Source organism: Kryptolebias marmoratus, linkage group LG15 (assembly GCF_001649575.2).
Source record: "Kryptolebias marmoratus isolate JLee-2015 linkage group LG15, ASM164957v2, whole genome shotgun sequence".
NCBI classification, from domain to species: Eukaryota; Metazoa; Chordata; class Actinopteri; order Cyprinodontiformes; family Rivulidae; genus Kryptolebias; species Kryptolebias marmoratus.
In genome coordinates, this window is record NC_051444.1 from 9,562,542 (window position 1) to 9,581,982 (window position 19,441).

Genomic DNA, 19,441 nt, shown 5'->3' on the forward strand with positions numbered 1-19,441 from the left:
TTTAATTATGTGGGAGATTATTTCTGCTTAAAACAATAACTTTACTACAAAAATGCATCTTTTAGGGTAATATACAAGTACTTAAATACAAGCTTAAATAAGAGTTGCTCTTTTTTTTTTTTACACATTTCAAATATTTAGGGCCACCTACTGTGAACACTAAATTAACTGTAAATATGCTACTCTGATTTATTTTATGTTACTCATGACTGATGTGTTTGCTGAATCAAAGCTGAAACAGAACAAGAGAACAGAAGTCATACAATCAGCCTTTTTTATTGAATTTCTTTCTCCATCCATCATCTTTGATTCGTTGACCCACAGATTTCAGACTTATCGGCTCTCCTGGTGTCGACAATCTTAACACGCGTCAAATAAACCGAGTAATTGGCTTTCTATTCAGTGACCAAAACAAAACAGAAAACCTATGATTTTATTTCGATGAAACTGTTGGCACTTTGTTGTGTTTTTTTGGCACAAATCCAGCTGACTCTTGCTGTGATTCTTACCTTTATTTAGTTTTACTATGAGTTCTACTAGTTTAGTTAATTATTACATGTCTGCATGGGATTTAACTTGACTTGTTTAAATAAACATACAGAAATTAAATAAAGTAAAATAAAATAAGTTGGAAAGAACAACTTGAGAGTGAAACAGAGAATTGCTGCTCGCTTTGTTCATTATGCAAATCATCCGCAAAAAATACCAATATTTCTTGGGGCAACCTGGAAATACACACCAGTGAAATAAGTGCATTTAAAAAAAGAAACTAAAGCATTTTAATTAAGACACATCAAGAAGCTGCTGAGGCTATGGAGGCAGCAGAAAAAACCCTGTCAACAAGCAAAACAATAAGTCCTACTCAGCATCAATGTGAAGTTTTATGATGAACAATTCCAATGATTTATGCTTTAATTCAGATCGGATATTATCGCTACACAAAGACTTTTAGTGTCAGTCTCACCCTGCTGACCCACCCTGAGGTGCTGAAAGGATGAAGGTGCTGTTGTTGATCTCATACCCTGTCGGTCTGTCTGTCTGTCATCGAAAAAGCAAAGATTAAGATCGTCTGGCAGCTCAGAGTTTGACCCCGTGGGTTTGTTTGTGTTAGTGTGAGAATTAAAGAGGACAGGGAGGAAAAGAGGAGTGTTTATGCTGCATATCTCAACATCTTTATAGCAGAGAGTCCAGAGTTCAGGCTGAACTCCACAGCACCTCAGGACATCATGTGGGTGCACAGAGGCAGGTGGAGGCCTCCTGGTCCTTTTCGTGTGGCCACCCTGGCTGCGTCTCTGCTGCTCAGGGTGTTCTCTGTCTGACGCGAGCGGTTAGGGATGCTTTGGCCTTTCTAGCTTCATTAAGGGCTCTGCGGTGTCTGAGTCACTGTGATGCTTTCTCTCTCGTGGAGGCTCGACTTTACTGCAGCGGGTCCATGATGGAGAACGCATGTAGCCACTCCTGGGGAGCACCGGCTGGTGGGAACCTGAGGAGCAGACACACAGGAACGTGTTGCAAAAAGAATTTATAACACGATTTATTCAAATAAATAAATACAAATAAAAAGGATGCTGCCCTGACCTGATTTATCTCCAAATCACTGATCAGATTTTTAAATATAAAATGTAACAGAGGCTGTGGTATTTTTTTCAGTACATTTCATTGAGATTTTTTTTTGTCAAAAATTGGCTGTTAAAATGCTTTCAAAAGCCCTCCTAACAAATGAGAGTGATAAAATCCAAAATAAAACTTAAGCTGCTGATTCATTTATTGCTTCAAAAGAAGAAAATACCATCCATCAGGAAGGTGGAACCCCCTAATTGGACAGTTTATTACATTTAAGGTTTTGAGGTTATTGCCATTTTAATTGCCATTTTAATCCACTTGGTGGCGATGTTGAACCTGTCACGATGAAAACAAAGCAGCAGTGAAAAAAAGAGAAAAGCTGCCTTTCACAGAACAGACCAGCCCAATGTTTGGTCTCCTCAGTGAATATCCCTCTGAGTGGCTGGCTTATAGAAATCTCCCCAAATCCACATCAAATCCTGCCAAACATCACAAACCGAGAGGCAATAAAAGGAAGAAAGGTGTTGAAAAAAGGACAAATATTGATCTCAGATGATTGATTCGTTTTTCACTGGATGGTAATGAGCTGGATGTGAGCCTCCTCGGAAACAGGAAGGACTCCATGAGCCGTGAACACCTGCTGGTGTGTTTCTGTTGCTTCATAAATGTCTGCAATGTCTGCAATCTAATTAATTACCTGTCAGAGTAATGAACGTTTAACAGTCGAGCATTTTTAATGTTCAAAACTCTCCTGACATCAGATTTAAAAGCTTATCAGAACAAATTCAGAAAGACGTGGAAACACAAACTCAGAGGGATATGTGTACAGGAAAGTAAGCACAGATTTTGTTTGCTTTGTGTGTCATGCTCTCTTCTGTTGCAAACAGTGAATTTTCTGAACTTTGGAGACACTGCTATACTTTTGCTGCTGACAAGCAATATTGTAATGGTTCATTCAGAGGGTTGTCTGAATAAAGTAAAGTTACTGAATCACTAGAATCTTAAAAATCCTGTTCTTGTGTGAGGAAATTGTGCTTCCAAACTTACTGTTCAGTCAAAACAAAAGATGTTGAACCCAACCTTCCACCTGTTCCCCACTCCTAGTCACTTTTGATTAAAAAAACTAACTGCCTCAGTATAATTCAGTATAAATCAGTATAAAACAAAATTAATACATATGAGGTTATACACTCATATACAGTTCCACAGAATGACTCCTTTTCACCAACAAGAAGCTTTTTTTGTGGATTCCAGCTTATCCAGAGCTTGTGGACCAGAACAAACATTTACCAAAGATAATGATGTGTGCAGTAATTAAAAGACTGACAGGGTCCTAAAGGCAGCCAGATGAACTAAAATCTGACTTTTTTACGTTCACTGAAGCAGACTTTTGCTTCCCAAAAGGAAGAAAACAACCAAATGCTGTTATTGCATGTTTTGTAGGCTGAAATGTGGCAGAAGGCTTCACTTCACTCCATCTTAAGTAAGTGGCATCCCAGCAGGTGCTGTGTCACTGACAGCAGATAAGAAAAACATGTTTTCATGTCACTGACGTGGGTGTAAATGTAGTCGTTTGTGAGAAATCCTTCAGAGTAAACGCTTAAAAAACAGAATTTCTGGGAGGACAGTGTCTCGCATGAAATGATTCCAAAGTGATGGTTTGATGTAATTCAGCCAACTGTGTGAAGTAAAACAATGGAAACGTCTCAGTTTACTTTTTTTTCTGTTTTTTGCATCACTTTATTCCTGCAAATCTAATATTTCCTCTTCCACAAAGCAATCAGCCACTCTGAAGCAACTCCTACTTGAATGTCAAAAACCAAATGAATAAAACAGAAACACAACAGCGTTCAGCCTGCTGTCCTCACCTAAACCCCTGGTATTGTTGAAGAGACAAAGCTCTGCCTGTGGTGGGTTTTCAGGGGTGTGCGTACACTTTACGGCTCATCAAGCTCATTTAGGGATAAAACAAAGAACAAACCAGCTTTCTTTTGTGGAGCTGCTCTGAAAAGAAAGCCTTGTTAAAATATGGTTTGTTCTTCGCTCCAGACTAAACAACTGGACAGTCCAAACACAACCAGATAACATAAATGTAAAATCTAGATTAAGATTTAAGATGTTGATGACCTAAAACAGGAGTAAAATAGGAATCACACAACTAACAGGGCATGTGCAGAGTGTAAAAAGGAATTTCTTGCATTCTGATTATGTTTTTTAAAAGCTTGTGAAGGAACAGGCTTTGTTTCCAGAAGGGGGAAATCAATTATTTAAGAGCCTACGTTTAGCTTGAACTCAGTCACCCATCTTTAGCTCCTCGTCTCCCTTTAACCGCCGCCTCAACCCCGGTGTGCGCGCCCAGTTTCTCTTAGAGCTCACGCAGCTCAGCTCGGTGCTACCTGACCCACATTTACAAAGATAATTTCAACACAAAATAATTTCATTAAAATGGCAGCCTGAGTCAACCATTTTTGAAATTGAATTTTACAGTCTTTGATCTTATTTAGTTTGACAAACACAACAATTTGTATTCAGCACTGAAACTTACCTCCCTAAAAAAACAATTTACTGAGGTACATTTATTACTGTTTGATCATTTCCAGGGTGAACGGCCCTCTGGATTGCTTGCAGTCTTTTGAAGCATACAGTACCTCTTTAACCTTTATTGTTCTTTAATTCAGTCATGACATTGTGGCGCTGCAGCTTTTTGTCAACCCTGTAACATTTACACATGCAGTGGCCTGGTGCAAAAACTGCTGAGCTTTCCGTTTTCCTTTCTAAAAATAAAAAAAGGAGACTTGTGTCTGTAGAGTGGGGGTTTTTAAAATTGCTCACACTCTGAAAGATTTAAAAAAATAAAAAAAATAAAAAAAAAGGTGTTGCACCAGACGTCATGCTAAAAGGTTAAATCCTTTCATCAGAGGGAGAAACCCTGTCTGTTCACAGATGGCAGATGGTATTTTTATTTGAGGTAAAAATACAAATGAGTGTTCAGATGCTCATTCTGAGGTTGTGTGTGTTAATAATTAACAAGAAAAGCCAATCACCTATCTGAATGAGTGGTTAGCCGTGCAGAAACTGTTTACATCTTCTCTCATGGGCCTAAGACTGAAACCTTCTGAAAGCAGGATATCCTGTTGATTAGCAGATCAATTGAAGTTTAGCTGCTTCAGAAAAGCAGAAGATGAACCAAAAGATGCAAAAACTGGGGTTCCAACTGGAGTGGACAGCTAAAAAGGTTCGGGTGAACACATCAGATTATGTAAGAACTAAGCAACATTTATAAGAATTTATAAAAACATTTTTAAAAATTACATTTAAAATTTTACCTATCTTTAGGAAACCATGATACTTTATGTGCTTATTGTTTAACAGTTTAACAAACCACAGTGCTGCTAAATCCCACCACATGTTTGAATCCACTGTAAACTGGAATGACTGACAGTTCTGGGAAGTGGAGAAAATGTAACCTTTCATATTAGAGATTATCATCTGTTTCTGCAGCTCAACTAAAGTTTTCAGTTTTATAAATTTAGCTCTTTTTTTTCCCAACCTGCAGCCGTGTTGTTTTCTGTAGCAACCCGTTGTGTTTGTTGTGACAAATGACCTTTAATTTGCCGCCACCACCTACTCAGCACCAATCAGACAGAAACAAATCAGCGAGTGCAGCTAACGGCCGTGCAGATACAGGCTGGGAAAGTTATTGGACCGTGAACTGAGCAGTTCGTTGCATTCATAGGAACGATGCTGCATGTGTAAATAAGGTGTAAGGATATTAGCTCAAAAACCGCACACTGAAGTAAAACATTTGGTGTTATCAGCATCAGTAATTCAATGTAGAGACTGTAAAACTAAAATCTTACCAAAACACAAAGCACTTGGAGCTGTGTCATCTTTAATTTAAATATGTATTTGCAGCGCTGCAGGCAGCAGCAGAAAGCACATGAGAACTGTATTTTAACAAGCTGTGTGGTGCTATGGAGCATCATCAATAAATTGAAAGCAGAGAAAGAAAGACACTGATTCTGTTAAAGAGGAAGGTGCTGTAGAACGGAAATAACAAAAATCCTGTTTTAAGTTGTTGGGGGACTGTGAGGGTGGCGTTTTAACAAACGTTCTGAAATCTGCTGAAAAATTTTATGAGCAGATTCAAACAATCCAGAGTAATTATTTCTGCATAAATGTGATTTACATCTCTTGGTTTTAACATGTTTACTGCTCTCAACCAGACTAGGTGCAATATTATGTTCCATCTGCAGATTTTTCACTTTTTTTTCTTTTATATCCAGGAGAAAAGTCTACACAGAGCTTTTATGATTGTGGTAAACCAGTTAGCACTTTTTTTCCTTTAGCTTTTTACGAAGTCGTGCCTCTTATTTGTATATTTTTCACAGTAACGACAGAACTGTCGTGCAAGCTGTCTGCCGACCATCAAGAGCAACTGAACAGAGACTTCAGCAGATTAATACAAGTGAATCATAAGACTTAAAACTCACTCGACCATCTGGACTGAAGCTGCCTCCTATGGTAGTACGAGGAACTTCAAGTGTTGAGCCGACAAAAAGTGCAGCAACATTTTCTTTTTATACTTTACAGATTAAATAAATAGAGGTTGTTATTCAAAGGCTAAAATTGATGCTGAATTTTTGCGATCAGGGCAACCGACTTGATGTCAAAAGTGAATTTTTTTGCATGTGATTGAAGAGAAATTTAAGCTAATGCTTACAGTAAGACGATTTATGGTAATCAGTAGGAACAACAAAAGGCTCAGGATGTGTTAAGCCCCATCCACATTTTTTTTTAAAAACAAGGGTATAGCGTCAAGTAGAACAACACTGCAGTGCACACAAATATACAAACCTTTCAACTGGTTTAGTTAAAAGGCATCACCAATCAATCCCTTTTATAAAAAATGTATGTTTCTCTATAAAGAAGCGAACATAGAAAATAGTCAACCCTTTCTGATGATTATTAGCTCAGCAGGTCTCTCTGGGATCCTGCTGGGAAATAACTATTTAAAAACTCCACAAAACACAAACACTTTTTGTTACCTAAAGGATGCCACATCCCTACAGTAAGACACTGAACACAACACTCAAAACTAGCGTTTCTTCTTTTTTTTGCTCCTATTAATTTGGGAAACCCTTCCCTCAGCAGTCAGATCAGTGCTGAAGCTGCAGGGCAAAGGAGTTTAAAAAGGATCACACTAATATCAAAGTTGTTTGGAACATTTTGTTTAGCTATAAATTAGAATATGTGGGCGATAAAATTACGGAAGCTACAGTCTCGAGATTTACAGACATCATGGATTAGATGAACCATTAAAAGTTACTTGTTAAACATGTTTTTCCTGTTTTAATGAAATGTAAGAAGAGAATCTCCCTCTTTTATTCCAAGATTTTTGTTCCCGATTGTAAGACAGATATTTTATTTAGACGGGTCCTACCTGCTGGGGACTGATTATGGTTTTCCTCATCAGAGTCAGGAAAGACTTCAGCCAGTTCCTGGTCCGACATGTCAGTCAGCTCAGTCAGATCTAAGAGGTCAAAGTGCACCTCCAAGGATGACACACTACTCAGTGGTTCTGTCAGAAAGGAAACAACATGTTTTAGTGCCAAAAATAGAAATTAAAAATAGATTAAATACCGTGGTTAGTGCTGAAGTTTCTTTAAAAAGAAAAAAAGATTGGTAACAACTAATGTAATTTGCTCTTCAATCTCTGTTGTAATCAGCTTTGGCAGCATTTCTTCTTTTTATTTTGTAAAATCAATGTCATCTTACTCTTGTATTTATTACACTTCTTGTCAGCGCACCCGGCGCCTGAAAAATGAGGGCTGCTGGAGATGAAAATAGTCACTTCTTTACCTCGCTGTGATCTCATTTCTCTCCCGACTTGGCCGCACCTGTTCATTTTTACGAAAGCTTATTCCTCAGCATGCAAAACTCCGCTGCTGCCGCAAACATCAGGGTCATCTCCACACGCAGCGTGCATGAACGCGAATGACTCAGCATTCCAAAGAAGCCACTTGAGAAGCTGAATTATTTTATCCACTGAGTCTAAAGTCAATTTCAGTCAAACAGTCAAGGAATACATATAAGCTTCAAAAGTGTTTGCTTTTATCAGCAACACAGAAGAAAGGAAGGAATTTTGAATAAAAGAGATGGACTAATCTACCACAACAGCAAGGGAAGCATTTAGAGACACTGAGGCGGATGGAGGTGTGTTATAGCTTCCTAATAAATCAGTGGACACCCATCCAATAGAATCAAATCACTGAGTCATTATTATCCAGGATTTAGTGAGGAAAAAACTGGTTTGAAATTTGTTAATTTCGTGCGATTTCTGCATGCTGAAGAGTCTGAACCTTAGTCTCCTGCTGCTCTTTTGTCTACTGCACTTAATTCCCTGCATCCTCCACCAAACAGACCCGATATTGATTTATAGACGACTATTCATCATGCTGAGACGGCGGTGAGTCAATGTGCCATGTGTCAAATATATGAAGAATGCTCAACACTGGGTGTGCTTGGAGACATGTGGAATGAAAACAAGGAATACAAATGATGTAATTACAGAAAAATCATATTAAATATTAAGACATAACATTTCATTAGGGGACTGAGTGAAGAAAGACAACATTCAGTAATTGAAAACTTATATAGACATATTTTAAAGAACATTAACACCCATTTTGTTACTATCTAGATGACTTTTTTTTTAATAAATAGATTCTTCATGTTCTATAGACTGAGAGGAGATTGTTAACAGTTTGTCTTACTGAGCCTATTTTTGGGAGGTAAGAGAAAACTAGAGGCAAAGAAATGCAGAAAAGTGTGGGGGAGGAGATGAAAACAAAAGCTGAAGAGGAAAGATGATAAGAATGTCATAGTTTGGTATTTTCAGTTTGTTGTTTTGATTATTGTCTTGTTTCAGTTTAGTTTTTCCTGTTCATGCCCTGTCACTCTCCACCTCCCCAGTACTTTTCCTGTTAGGTCTGCCACGCCCATCTCCACCTGCTTGTAATTATTCTCACTCACCTGTGTCCATTTTCCTCATTATCCTCTGTCTTTAAGAACCGGTCATTCTCATTCACCCCTCACTGGATCATTCCGCTTTGTCTGATTTTTGCCACGCCATGCCTTGTCTCGTATCTTGTTTTTGGATTTAGTTATTGTTAGTTTTGCTGCCTCGTCAGCCCTTTTGCTTTGTCTGTCCATTTAAGTTAATTAAAGTAATTTACGTTCGTTTAAGCCATGCGTCTGCATTCTGGGTTCGCCGCCATATCTCCACCATCTGACAAAGAAATGAAGAAGAGCTGAAGCTTTAGGTGAGACGCTGAATGCAAAATACAAGAGAAGAAAAAAACCTACATGCAAACATCCAATTATAAAATATAAATGAGATCAATTTTCTGCCATTATTTTAAATTAGTTACATTATTCACATTTTGCTACGCCTTTGTTTAACCACATCTCCATTTTTCTTTGTCTCCTCCAGATCCTCGGTTTTTGAATTATTGATCAGTGCGTCTTCAGTCAGAGGCAGAAACGCTGAAACAACTGCTTCATCTCCAAAAACCATCAAAGACTCACTGAGACGTCATCAAGAAGAACCCATTTAATTCACGCTGGGAATGGTGCCTGAAGCCGATGTAAATGACGACAAACTTATCCTTTTACAGCAAACTAACCGAACGACGCGCCATACTTTTTTCTTTCTGCTTAAATTCAACAGTCATGACTAATTTTGCCATCATCCTCTGTTTGCCTGCATCCAGTTCTCCTTCATCACATTTTATGACTTTTAATAGAAAAGGCATTCATTACGAATTTTAAAATTTGAACAGGAATGTTTTTGAAGTTATTTTATGCGTCTTTGATTAAATGTTGCAAATGACTTAGCAAGTATTGCTTCACTTCGTAGAATAAATCTGCAACACTATGAATAATTTTATATCTGTCATTTTAAGTGAAACTACCGGCTTGTTTGGTCTGAATTTAAACATTTTTTTTTTTTTTTTAAATACAGCAAATGCAAAAGGGCAACGACAATTTCACTGAAACAATCTTTCTGTAAGCTAGAAGTACTAACATTTTGTAAATACTTGAATTCAAACATCAGTGGTTTTCTTGCTTGTTTCCACCTCTGTCTTTACCCCTCCTGTCAAACACTATCAGCAGACCTGCCAGCTATCGAGGCTAGTTAATGGGTTACATTAAATCTCAGAGACATGGATGTTTGCCCCTCGATGAGCTGACTAAAAACCAAAACAAGAAAAGAGTTTAGTTATCGAAGCAGATAAGGGTGGCCTTGTCTCCCTTGCAGCCTCTGTATTTCCAGTCTCTGCGCTTCGGTGGCCTGGAGGCCTGGCACATAAAGACAAGCCTCTGTATGGTGCTGATGCACAATAAGTCCTTTCACATGAAGCTGTGTTGCAGCAAATGTGGGACCAGAATACTTAAATTAGACTGTGATTGTTTGGTGGGAGCCTAATCCAAAGATGAACCAAAACTTTACTGAACAGAACAATAAGGTTTGATTCATGTTTATAGGACACTTTAATAAAACAATATATCCTTTGTCCTCTTTTTGTGTCTCATTATTTCTTCAAGGGCCTTGAAATTAATCAGGTGCTTGCTTAAAGATTTTCCCACCAATAAAAGAGATTATAACGCTTTTTTTTTTCCCAGTGACTATTTCAAAATGTTTTACAATCTTCATTTCTCATTCTACCTTTTTCCCCGTGACACTTACGTCTTTTCTCAGTGATGTGCAGCAGACTTGCAGTGTGCCCGGACAAAGTGCCCTCCTCCTCTCCTGACGGGTGCTGGAACAGCTCCTTGGACAGGTCACCTGAGCTGGACGGCTTCAGCAGCTTCTGGATTTCTTTATTGGGCTCTTTAATCACATAAACCCAGAAATAGAGAGAAACAAAGAAACAGAATCAAAGGGAAAGTTATTGATCCCGGGATTAAAGACCTTTCATAAAGGATTACAATAGATGTTACACTGTATTGTGCTATAAGCTCTAGCTCTAATTAAACACAAGGCATCACAGCCATTCAGGCACGCAGACATGCTGAGATAATGATGGGAAATGAAGTTCAGCAATTTTCAGAACTGTAAAAGCAACTCCTGCTCATGTCCTTTTAGTCATCTGCCTGCATCCATCCATCCATCCATCCACTCATCCATACAACCATCCGCTTTTCTTTCCGCTTCTCCTTTCTGGGTCGCAGGGAGCTGGTGGATATGCCCTGAACAGGTCGCAAGTCCATCCTAGCCGCCTGTATCCACTATTAGATATTTTCACAGTATCTCATTACCCCCTAGTTTCTACATATTCATGCTCAGGCATTATTGTAAACTAAGAGCCTTTGTACAGAATTTCCGCTCTGGTTTAAAGTCCACTAAAGATTAGGCAAATTAGTCTGCAGACGTGAGAAAAAATAATCTCTGTGTAATATTTGTAACACTGTTTGTTTGAGAAGCAGGACACAGAAACAACATCTATAAAGGTTCAGTGCAAAAGAGGAACGGAAGCCAAAAGAAATATCACAAGGTGTCATCATCTCAAAGGCTTGTGCAAGAGTTTTAGGGGTTTACTTGTGCTGCTGAATCAATGTAAAATGATTCGAAAACAGACTTTTGTTTCTCTGATTCGCTCTTTACTTCTTACAGAAAAATTGCTCTTCCTTGAGTGTCTGCAGCTCATGAGGTGATTGAACTGTCACATGTTCACAAACTTCTAAATCACACCACAGATTAAAAAGTTTCCACTAGTACAAAAAAAAAATCAACAGTCAGATGACTGAGACAACTAAAAAATTGCAAAACCTTTAACCAGTCAGATTCCTAAAGCTTTAACTACCAATCCTCTCTAAAGAACTATATCCTGAAAGCAGGCACTTTAAGGGTAAAATACTGCCTTGGTAAAAGACCGCATATAGAGATCATGGACTTTGAGTCTTTAAAGCTTTCTAGGCATTGTGGGAAATTCCACCAGCCGACATGCTCTTAGAAAGATATACGGGTGGCACAGATGGTTGGTGTTTCAATAAGAATAGTGACTTAAGTAGCATTTGTGTTTGGATCGATATGATAGCAGCGATGCTTGTGCATCTGAAGAACATACAGAAGCCTGATTTATCAAAGCACAGCGCGATTGCAGAGTTTAACTGTCAACCATATGGGTTCATAGGTATTTTAACAGAGACAAAGATTGTTTTTATGAGTTGGGAATGATGTAGAAATAGATTGCTGCGGTCCACAGAGAGATGGAAGTGATGAAACGTTTCTGTCCTGATGAAAGTGCTTTCTTCCAAAAATGACAAGGTCCCAATCAATAAGTAATATGGGGTCACTTAAAGGTTTCTCTGTGAAAACCATAGAAATCGTCTGCCTTTGAAGACATCAGATTTCAATCCGCAACACTTAGTGGAGATTCTGGATCAGCATGTCAGACATAAGACAGACACCATCACCGTCAAGACATCAAATGAGTCAGTGGGTTTTGGAAGAATATGAGAACACCACAGAATCACTCTGAAAATGTTTTGCTGGCATAAGTGGGAGCAAAAACTCTTTAAAAGCCTAGCTATACTTGAAGGAATGTTCTTCTCTCACTGCTTTTCATGCTGGAGATTTAAATTAAAAGCATCTTATACTGAGAAGGGATGGAGTTATAGGCATTTTGGTCAAACCATGTGAAAACTTTACTCACAATCTCACGTGATATTGTGAGATCTCACCTGAAGTAATAGTGCACAGAGAATGGGTTGAGGATGACTCTCAACAACTACCACACTGATTTCACTTCTGTTTCTGTAAAACTGACAGAGTAACAGCCATTATTGTGTTGACTAAGCTGTGTTGTTTAGCTGTGGTGGCCATCTTGAATTGGGATGATTACAAATGTTAATGAGTTTTAAATGAACATTAAAATATTAGTTTCTGAGAGTTCCATTAAAATGCATACAGCGGTTCATAAAATATTTTGCTAACAAACAAACACTAACAGTTAATTCCAAAGATTTAGCAAAAATATTCCATAATGTGTAGTACTCTTAGGATGTATTTGGGCGTGCTGCTCAAGTACTACCACAACAAACTTTGGTCAGTATGTGTAAAATTGTCTCAGTTATAGCCATTTTTGTGTTTCATAAAGTTAGTTGGCTATAGCAGCCATCTTGAGTTGGAATGACTCCAAAAATTATTCAGTTGTAGATTTACATCCAATGATTAATTTCTGAGAGTTTTATTAAAATGTGTCTATTGGTTCATCAGATATTTTGCTAACAGGCAGACACAGTTGACTCTAACAGTTTATGGTGAGGTTTAAAAAACAGACTGTTATCAGTCAGCACTCAGAGCATTCGTTGGGAATGACTCTCAGCAAATGACTCACCAAATGTCCAGTAGATCAGTAGCTTTAGTCGTATATTTGTGTTTCACTATTAAAGAGAGACGAAAAACATTTCAAACATCTATTCAAAAATACTTCACACGGGCTGTTAAAGTCTGAAAATAGAAGGTGCCTAAAATAGCATGTCTTCACACTTGAGAGTATGCACTCTGAGTTGGTTAAATTGGACTAATGATAGGTGATCAGCTGTTTGACACAGCTGAAACAAAGTCTGATACACGAGGGGGCTGTGTCAAGAGGAGAACAACACTAATGCTACAGTAAAAATATGATAAGATGGCGAAAACCAACAGACAACAACATTATATATGGAGCACTACTTTGCAAAAAAATAAAAAATACAGTTTCTGTTATGCATGATGATTCAATATGAAGAAGTCATGCAATGTAGTGTGGGAGTAGAGCAGCTTTCTGGTGGGCCACACCAGATGGCTGCTACCATTTCTAATTGCAGTATGTTCTGATTGTTGAGTTTCTATAACATGGGTGATGGATGTGTCACAGCCAAGGCAAAGGCAGAGCAGGATGTATTCTGATTCCTTCCCCCGATGAGCCCAGAGGTCGGGTGATGGCTATTGATTTCTTTCTCCGCTGAGGAGCCAAACCAGCTGAAACACTCAGCGCTTATAATGAAATGTTTATTCAATATTTAGACAGCAGGGTTGGTTTACATTTCATTTGATATATCCATCCATCCATCCATCCATCCATCCATCCATCCATCCATCCATCCATCCATCCATCCATCCATCCATCCATCCATCCATCCATCCATCCATCCATCCATCCATCCATCCATCCATCCATCCATCCATCCATCCATCCATCCATCCATCCATCCATCCCAACACACATTCTGAGCCTCATAGGGTTTAGAGTTTGATTTCATGAACAACAAAAATATTTTGCATGTTTTTGATTAGCACACATGGAGCAGCATGTTCATACTCTCTCTGTGTGAGCTGCAGTGAAAATCAACTCTTACTTTCAGTCAGGATATAAAATAGTGACAGATAAAAAAAAAAGTCACAGTGTCATTATTCCCGTATATCGGAGGAGATGTTTACACAGCTGGCCCACTCGAGCCACCACCCGCTGAGCTGTCTGTGAAGAAGCCACAGTAAGTTAGTCATGTCTTTAAATATAAGAGATAAAAAACATGGCGGAGTGTCATACATGAGCCTAATCCTGCCTCTGCTATCAGGTGTGGCTGTTTGAAAATACTAACCCAGGACCTACAGAGGGAGATGTACAGAAAGGAAGAGGGGCTGCAAATGATCTACTCTGTGATTATTGCCAAGAGGTTAATTGAATTTAATCTCAGATAAACAAATCAATTGTTATTTAACATCATGGCAGAGGGAGAGGAAATTAACACAACATTCAGCATCATTTTCACCAGCTCACAAATTCTTATAAATGCTTTTTTAGAGGCTACATAATACTGACTAGTAACTTGGTGGTTTATATACACATCTAAACATTTAAGCTATTACAAGTCACATGAACACAATTATTGTGACCAAAAGATCGAATCTTAATTATATGGTTTCTTTTTTAAATATATATAAATTATTTGTAATATTGTCACTATTCAATTGATCATATACTTGTCTGTGTCTAACGTTGTGTTTATCTGTTAGTTAAATATCTCATAAACCACTGGATTAATTTATTGAAACTCTCAGAAAATAACTATTTGATGTACATCAACAGCTACGTTTTTGAGTCAACTCAACTCAAGATGGCTACCACTACTAATCAACCTTAGCAAACACAAAAATTAACTCTTTAACTCTGTCATTTTTTCCAGATACTGAGCTGAAATTTGGTGTGGTAGTAGCTGAAAGTTATCTCCCAAAAAACATCCAAGTGTAAACAAACTAAGTAAGGCTTCTGTTTAAAATGTTGGCAGGCACGTTGGTGGGCAATATGCATTCTGACATTTTTTAAATTTCATCTTTAACTTGATTTTGAGTTGTATTTCCTTTTTGTTTTTGCAACATATTTAGGCTATAGAAGTGTGCAGTGGTTCACAGTTACTGAGCAGTGGAAAAAAATAACGCCTGTCTTCAACACAACATCAGTTAAACAGTTAATTTATTATTATTAACAAAACAGTTGTATTTTATGTTTTAATGTTCCTCGATTCACACATTTTTCAATAAAGTGATGAATTATGTGCAGGGGATGGTGGCAATAAATCTAAGAACACATATTTCACTGAAAATAGTCTTATAGAAAAACTTACATTCCAATCCTCATATTTAAGATTGGAATTTTTTTTATTTATTGTCACTTTTTTCTTTCAGAAAGACAGTCCAGTACAGCTGATTTAGCATTTACCAAAACCTAGATACTGACATCCAGTTGTCAAACTGTGTGACCCAGTTTTGTCCATCCAACCATGCTTTTTCATTACCCACTTTTTTCCTTTTTGGGTCGCGGGGGAGGTGGTGCCTTTCTCCAGCAGTCACTGTGCGAGAGGCAGGGGACACCCTGTACAGGTCTCAAGTCCATCACAGGGCTACATATTAGATTCACCCTCTCACTTACACTAAGGGACAATTAAAAGTTAGCAATTAACCCTGTTTTTGGTCAGTGGGAGGAAACCGGAGTACCCGGAGAAAATCCACACATGCACATGGAAAAAATGCAATCTCCATATAAAAATGTCTAGGAGGCGAACCTGCAGCCTTCTTGCTGGGAGGTGACAGCGCTAACCACTGCTCTGCCATGCCGCCCACCCAATTTTGGGATGAATCGTAATGATGATGTTTAACCTAATTCAATCTCATATTCATGACAGAATATTGGACCGATTTGTCATGATCCATTACCATGAAAAAGATCTGCTGAGATACTGTTAGAGAGCAGACATGTGGGACGAAGCGATGGCAGGATATTTTAGTATCTGATGAAACTGCAAATCCTTTTTGTAGCTACAAAAACATGTTTTTGATCCGAATGAACCATAAAGTGATGTTGGTTAAATGCACGTGATGACGTTTAGATACTCTTGAAAGGTGTATCATTTAAAGGTGAGATAAAATTACTATTGAACCTACATTAGATATTGAAAAGAATGTTAAATTATCCCTTTTAATGCCGTTGAGTTGTAGGAATAAAGCATTGTTCAGTCATAGACTTTTCTGGGTTGCTTTTACACAAAGGACAAACTATTGTTCCACAGTTTGCATTTCAGCAGTACAGCCTCTGCACAGATGACCTACAGAGAGCTGAGATAAATCTGCCCATGGCGCTATATTTAACCTTAACATATATCACTGATTAACTCTTCACAAGATAAGAGTTAGCCTACTTATCATTCCAAAAGTCCTCTATCACAAACATCATGAATATAGAGGAAAAGGCAGATCAAGTATTTTAAAATATGACAGGATGCTCTACAATCATGTTCAAAGCTGTGGAATTAAAACAGAATGAAGAGAAAATGGCTCTTACCTGGGCTCCCTGCCCCTCCCTGTGCCTCCATGCAGCTCAGCCGAGAGTGCTCTGCTGTTCACACCAGCATTGGACATAGAGAGGAAATAAAAGGCAAGGGGGATGGATGCAACTGAGTGTGCATATGAAAGAGTAAAAGGAGGGTGGAGATGGGTGGATACAGAGGGACCTGTAAGCTGTACTCTGTACCTCCTTCCTCTTTTTATTTTTTGTCTACTGTTGTTCAAAATGTCCCAAACAGGTGATGGTGTGGGTTTTCCTGCTCCAGCTCAGTCCACCTGTCCTGCTCTGCCATCAGAGCTGGGAGGAAACTCCGCTGCAGACAGGGAGGTCTGGGAACAGCAGCATCGCAGCAAATCTCTGAGCCACTCGGTTCAATTCACGCAGCATTTTGAGGCTTGGCTTGGTGCATGCAAAGAAAAAAAACACACACCCAGAGAGATCCACAGCAAAGAGGGAGAGAAAGGGAGGGCAGAGCTGGCAGCCTGCCCAGACTGCAAGACAGAATGGGGTGTCAGGAGGGGGGGGGGGCTACTGGAGTAGGGAAGCTATGTGTGGGTGTGGGGGTGATTAAGTACCCCAGTGTGTGTGTGTGTGGATGTGCATGAGTGTGGCATACCAATCTACAGACTTAAGCTGTCAGACCTAATGTTGAGTCTGTTAATATCAGCCATACACAACTCAGGTGGGGTGTCTACATGACAGGAAGACATGCAATTAAGATTCATTTGAATCAAACTCAATTTTTGTGTGAAAATATGTAATTCCCATACCATCAGATAAGCAGGAAATGGTGCTTCCCTCATCCAGGAGAAATAGGCTGGTAGAGCTCGCCCTCTACTGGTAGAATCAGATCCCTTTCACAAGAAACATCTCTTTGAATCTGCCAACAGAAGTTATATGTTAATTCTTCTCCAGTCTGAAAACACAGAACCTCATTACTGTGTTATATGAAACATTATTTGGCATAAAACATAAGCTACTGCTTACTTATAATTTCTCTAAAAAGTAACAGAAGTTTGTATTTCGTTGCTGATGTGAATTTGAAGCAGTTGTCTGAATTTTGCAAATATAGTAGTCTTAATCCAGTTTGATTTGTGAAAAAAATAAACAAAGGTAAATCACACACATGATGTATAAATTCATAAAAATGTATTTTCTGGATGCAATAGATCAGTGTAAGTGTATTTACATTAGGCATTAATGTAGCCTTAAGGTAATTTCCCTTTTTCTCTTTTCGTACATATAAGTAGCTACACTGAGCATTAGCAATTTCTCCCCCACAATTAAATCATTGTTTAAAACTGACATAAGTGAATTGAGTTTTAGGCTGTTTTACAACAAATCCTAATTTAATTTAATCTCCGAGCAGGCGATAATGTTTGTTCTGAATAACTCATTTTAAAGGACTCTTAAAACTATCAATATTATTATTTTGTCCTAGCACATCTATATATGTAAAGGGCTTCAAGAAACACAAAATTAGGTATACAAATTAGGTTCACACATCAATGCTTATAGTATGTCAGTGTGTCAACAACAGGAAAACTATTTGAGTATATGTTACCATATTTTATTAAAATAAAACAATTTTTTGTTAAAGAGGATGCAAAAGCCTAGGAAAACTCACAAACGTAGAAAACGTGATGATATAAGCTTTAAATATATAACTACCTCGTGAATTTGAAGGACATGTTTCAGCCGCCTGGAAAATAGAAGCCATTTTCGCGTTTTGTTAAAACTGTCCATCTGAGCCGCCGTAGCGGTGATAAACATGACAAGCAGCTGTTTCTGCATGTTAGCGCTCATGTGGTTTCGCATCGCAGTCAGGTTTTACAGAAACAATTTCCAAGTCTAAATACACGATGGAGTTTGTCATTAAGATAAATTCAGGTAGGAAAGATGTTTGTGAAGTTAGTTTTTGTCGTTTAGAAACAGCGTGTTGACGTGCTGCTAAATGCTTAAAAGCTAACGTGTCGCTTTGCGTCTGCCTTCATTTTAAACCTAAAGCCTGTCTTTTTCTTTTCTTTTTTTTTTTTTTTTTTAAAAAAAACCTTCTTCTTCCAGGAGCGTCCAAATGGGACATTCGTCAGAAAGTTTGGGACTACATAGAAGAGAAGAATTTGGCCAACTTTCCAAGGCCTGTTCACAACAGAATCCCCAACTTTAAGGCGAGTTAAAGGAAATAAACACCGTTTTTTTAAAGCAGATTTTCAGACACTGCGAATATTTTTCATCATACTTGTGGCGTAGTTGTAGCTCTAATGGTGGTCCTTTCTATGCATGTAGGAAAGGACTATTTTTAGGACGTCTAAAAATAGACTGGAGCAAATGTTCACCAAATTTTGTAAGGAGAGTCTCTTTTTTAAGCTGCACAAACTGATCTATAATCTGAAATTTACCTGTTAGAGATTATACAAAAACATGTTTGCAGTTTGAGTTTCAAATTGAAATTTTCTAACTGTCCCAGGATGTAGTGGCACATCTCCAATTTATCTTCTAAGTTGGATTTAATATGCTCCATAAATTTATTCTAATTGGAGTCATTACTTACTGTCACAATATAATGAAAACACCTGTTTTCTCAATTATAAGGTTCAATGTGAGAACAATAAAAACTAATCTGTTTGTTACTCGTCTTAAAATGTAATTGCAACCACAGATATGCAACAATGTGTGGCACAATAATCACTATTTATCAGAAAATTTCTTAAATGTTAAAAAAAAAAGCTATCTGATTGAAACATTGTGTTAAGACTTTAAAAGAACCGGACCCAACTAAATACCATCAAACCCCAAATAACTGATGCAATATTTTAATGAGGAATGGGCCAAAGCTGCTACAAAATGATGTTAGAAATTTATAACATTTAACAAACATGATTGGTTTAAGTTGTTTCTGCTAAAACAGTGTTTCTCAACCTTTTTTGGGCCAGCACCCCCCTATCCATTATCAAGGCCTCTTACCGCCCCCCTCCCACCCCCCACCC

The 19,441-nt window shown here is 38.1% G+C and overlaps 2 protein-coding genes and 1 long non-coding RNA gene across 5 annotated transcripts in view; 2 read left to right on the top strand and 1 right to left on the bottom strand.

Annotated features, from left to right (window-relative positions):
* Positions 1 to 260: 260 nt before the first annotated feature.
* dbndd1 (dysbindin domain containing 1) lies at positions 261 to 16,952 on the bottom strand. 2 transcript variants are annotated; one of them, XM_025002839.2, is made up of 5 exons: positions 16,641 to 16,952; positions 16,452 to 16,505; positions 10,316 to 10,459; positions 7,007 to 7,144; positions 261 to 1,483 (listed from the first exon to the last, which is right to left on the bottom strand). In XM_025002839.2, exons 2-5 carry the CDS (start codon positions 16,480 to 16,482, stop codon positions 1,329 to 1,331), a joined length of 468 nt encoding a protein of 155 aa, XP_024858607.1. In that variant the 5' UTR covers positions 16,483 to 16,505; positions 16,641 to 16,952; the 3' UTR covers positions 261 to 1,328. The 2 variants fall into 2 exon arrangements, with proteins under 2 accessions (XP_024858607.1, XP_037835744.1); XM_037979816.1 differs by having other exon boundaries at positions 16,452 to 16,951.
* Positions 8,639 to 10,140, top strand: LOC112449942. Its single transcript, XR_003038495.2, has 2 exons — positions 8,639 to 8,888; positions 9,059 to 10,140. It is a non-coding gene; the product is annotated as an uncharacterized LOC112449942 (long non-coding RNA).
* Positions 16,953 to 18,183: 1,231 nt separating the features above from the next.
* The window catches only part of mthfsd (methenyltetrahydrofolate synthetase domain containing), a 10,391-nt gene continuing 9,133 nt past the window's right edge, over positions 18,184 to 19,441 (top strand). For both annotated transcript variants that reach the window (XM_017404246.3, XM_017404239.3), the window contains exons 1-2: positions 18,184 to 18,344; positions 18,519 to 18,622. In XM_017404246.3, the coding sequence (XP_017259735.1) occupies positions 18,317 to 18,344; positions 18,519 to 18,622 (132 nt within the window). In that variant the 5' untranslated portion in view covers positions 18,184 to 18,316. The remainder of the gene's footprint in view (positions 18,345 to 18,518; positions 18,623 to 19,441) is intronic.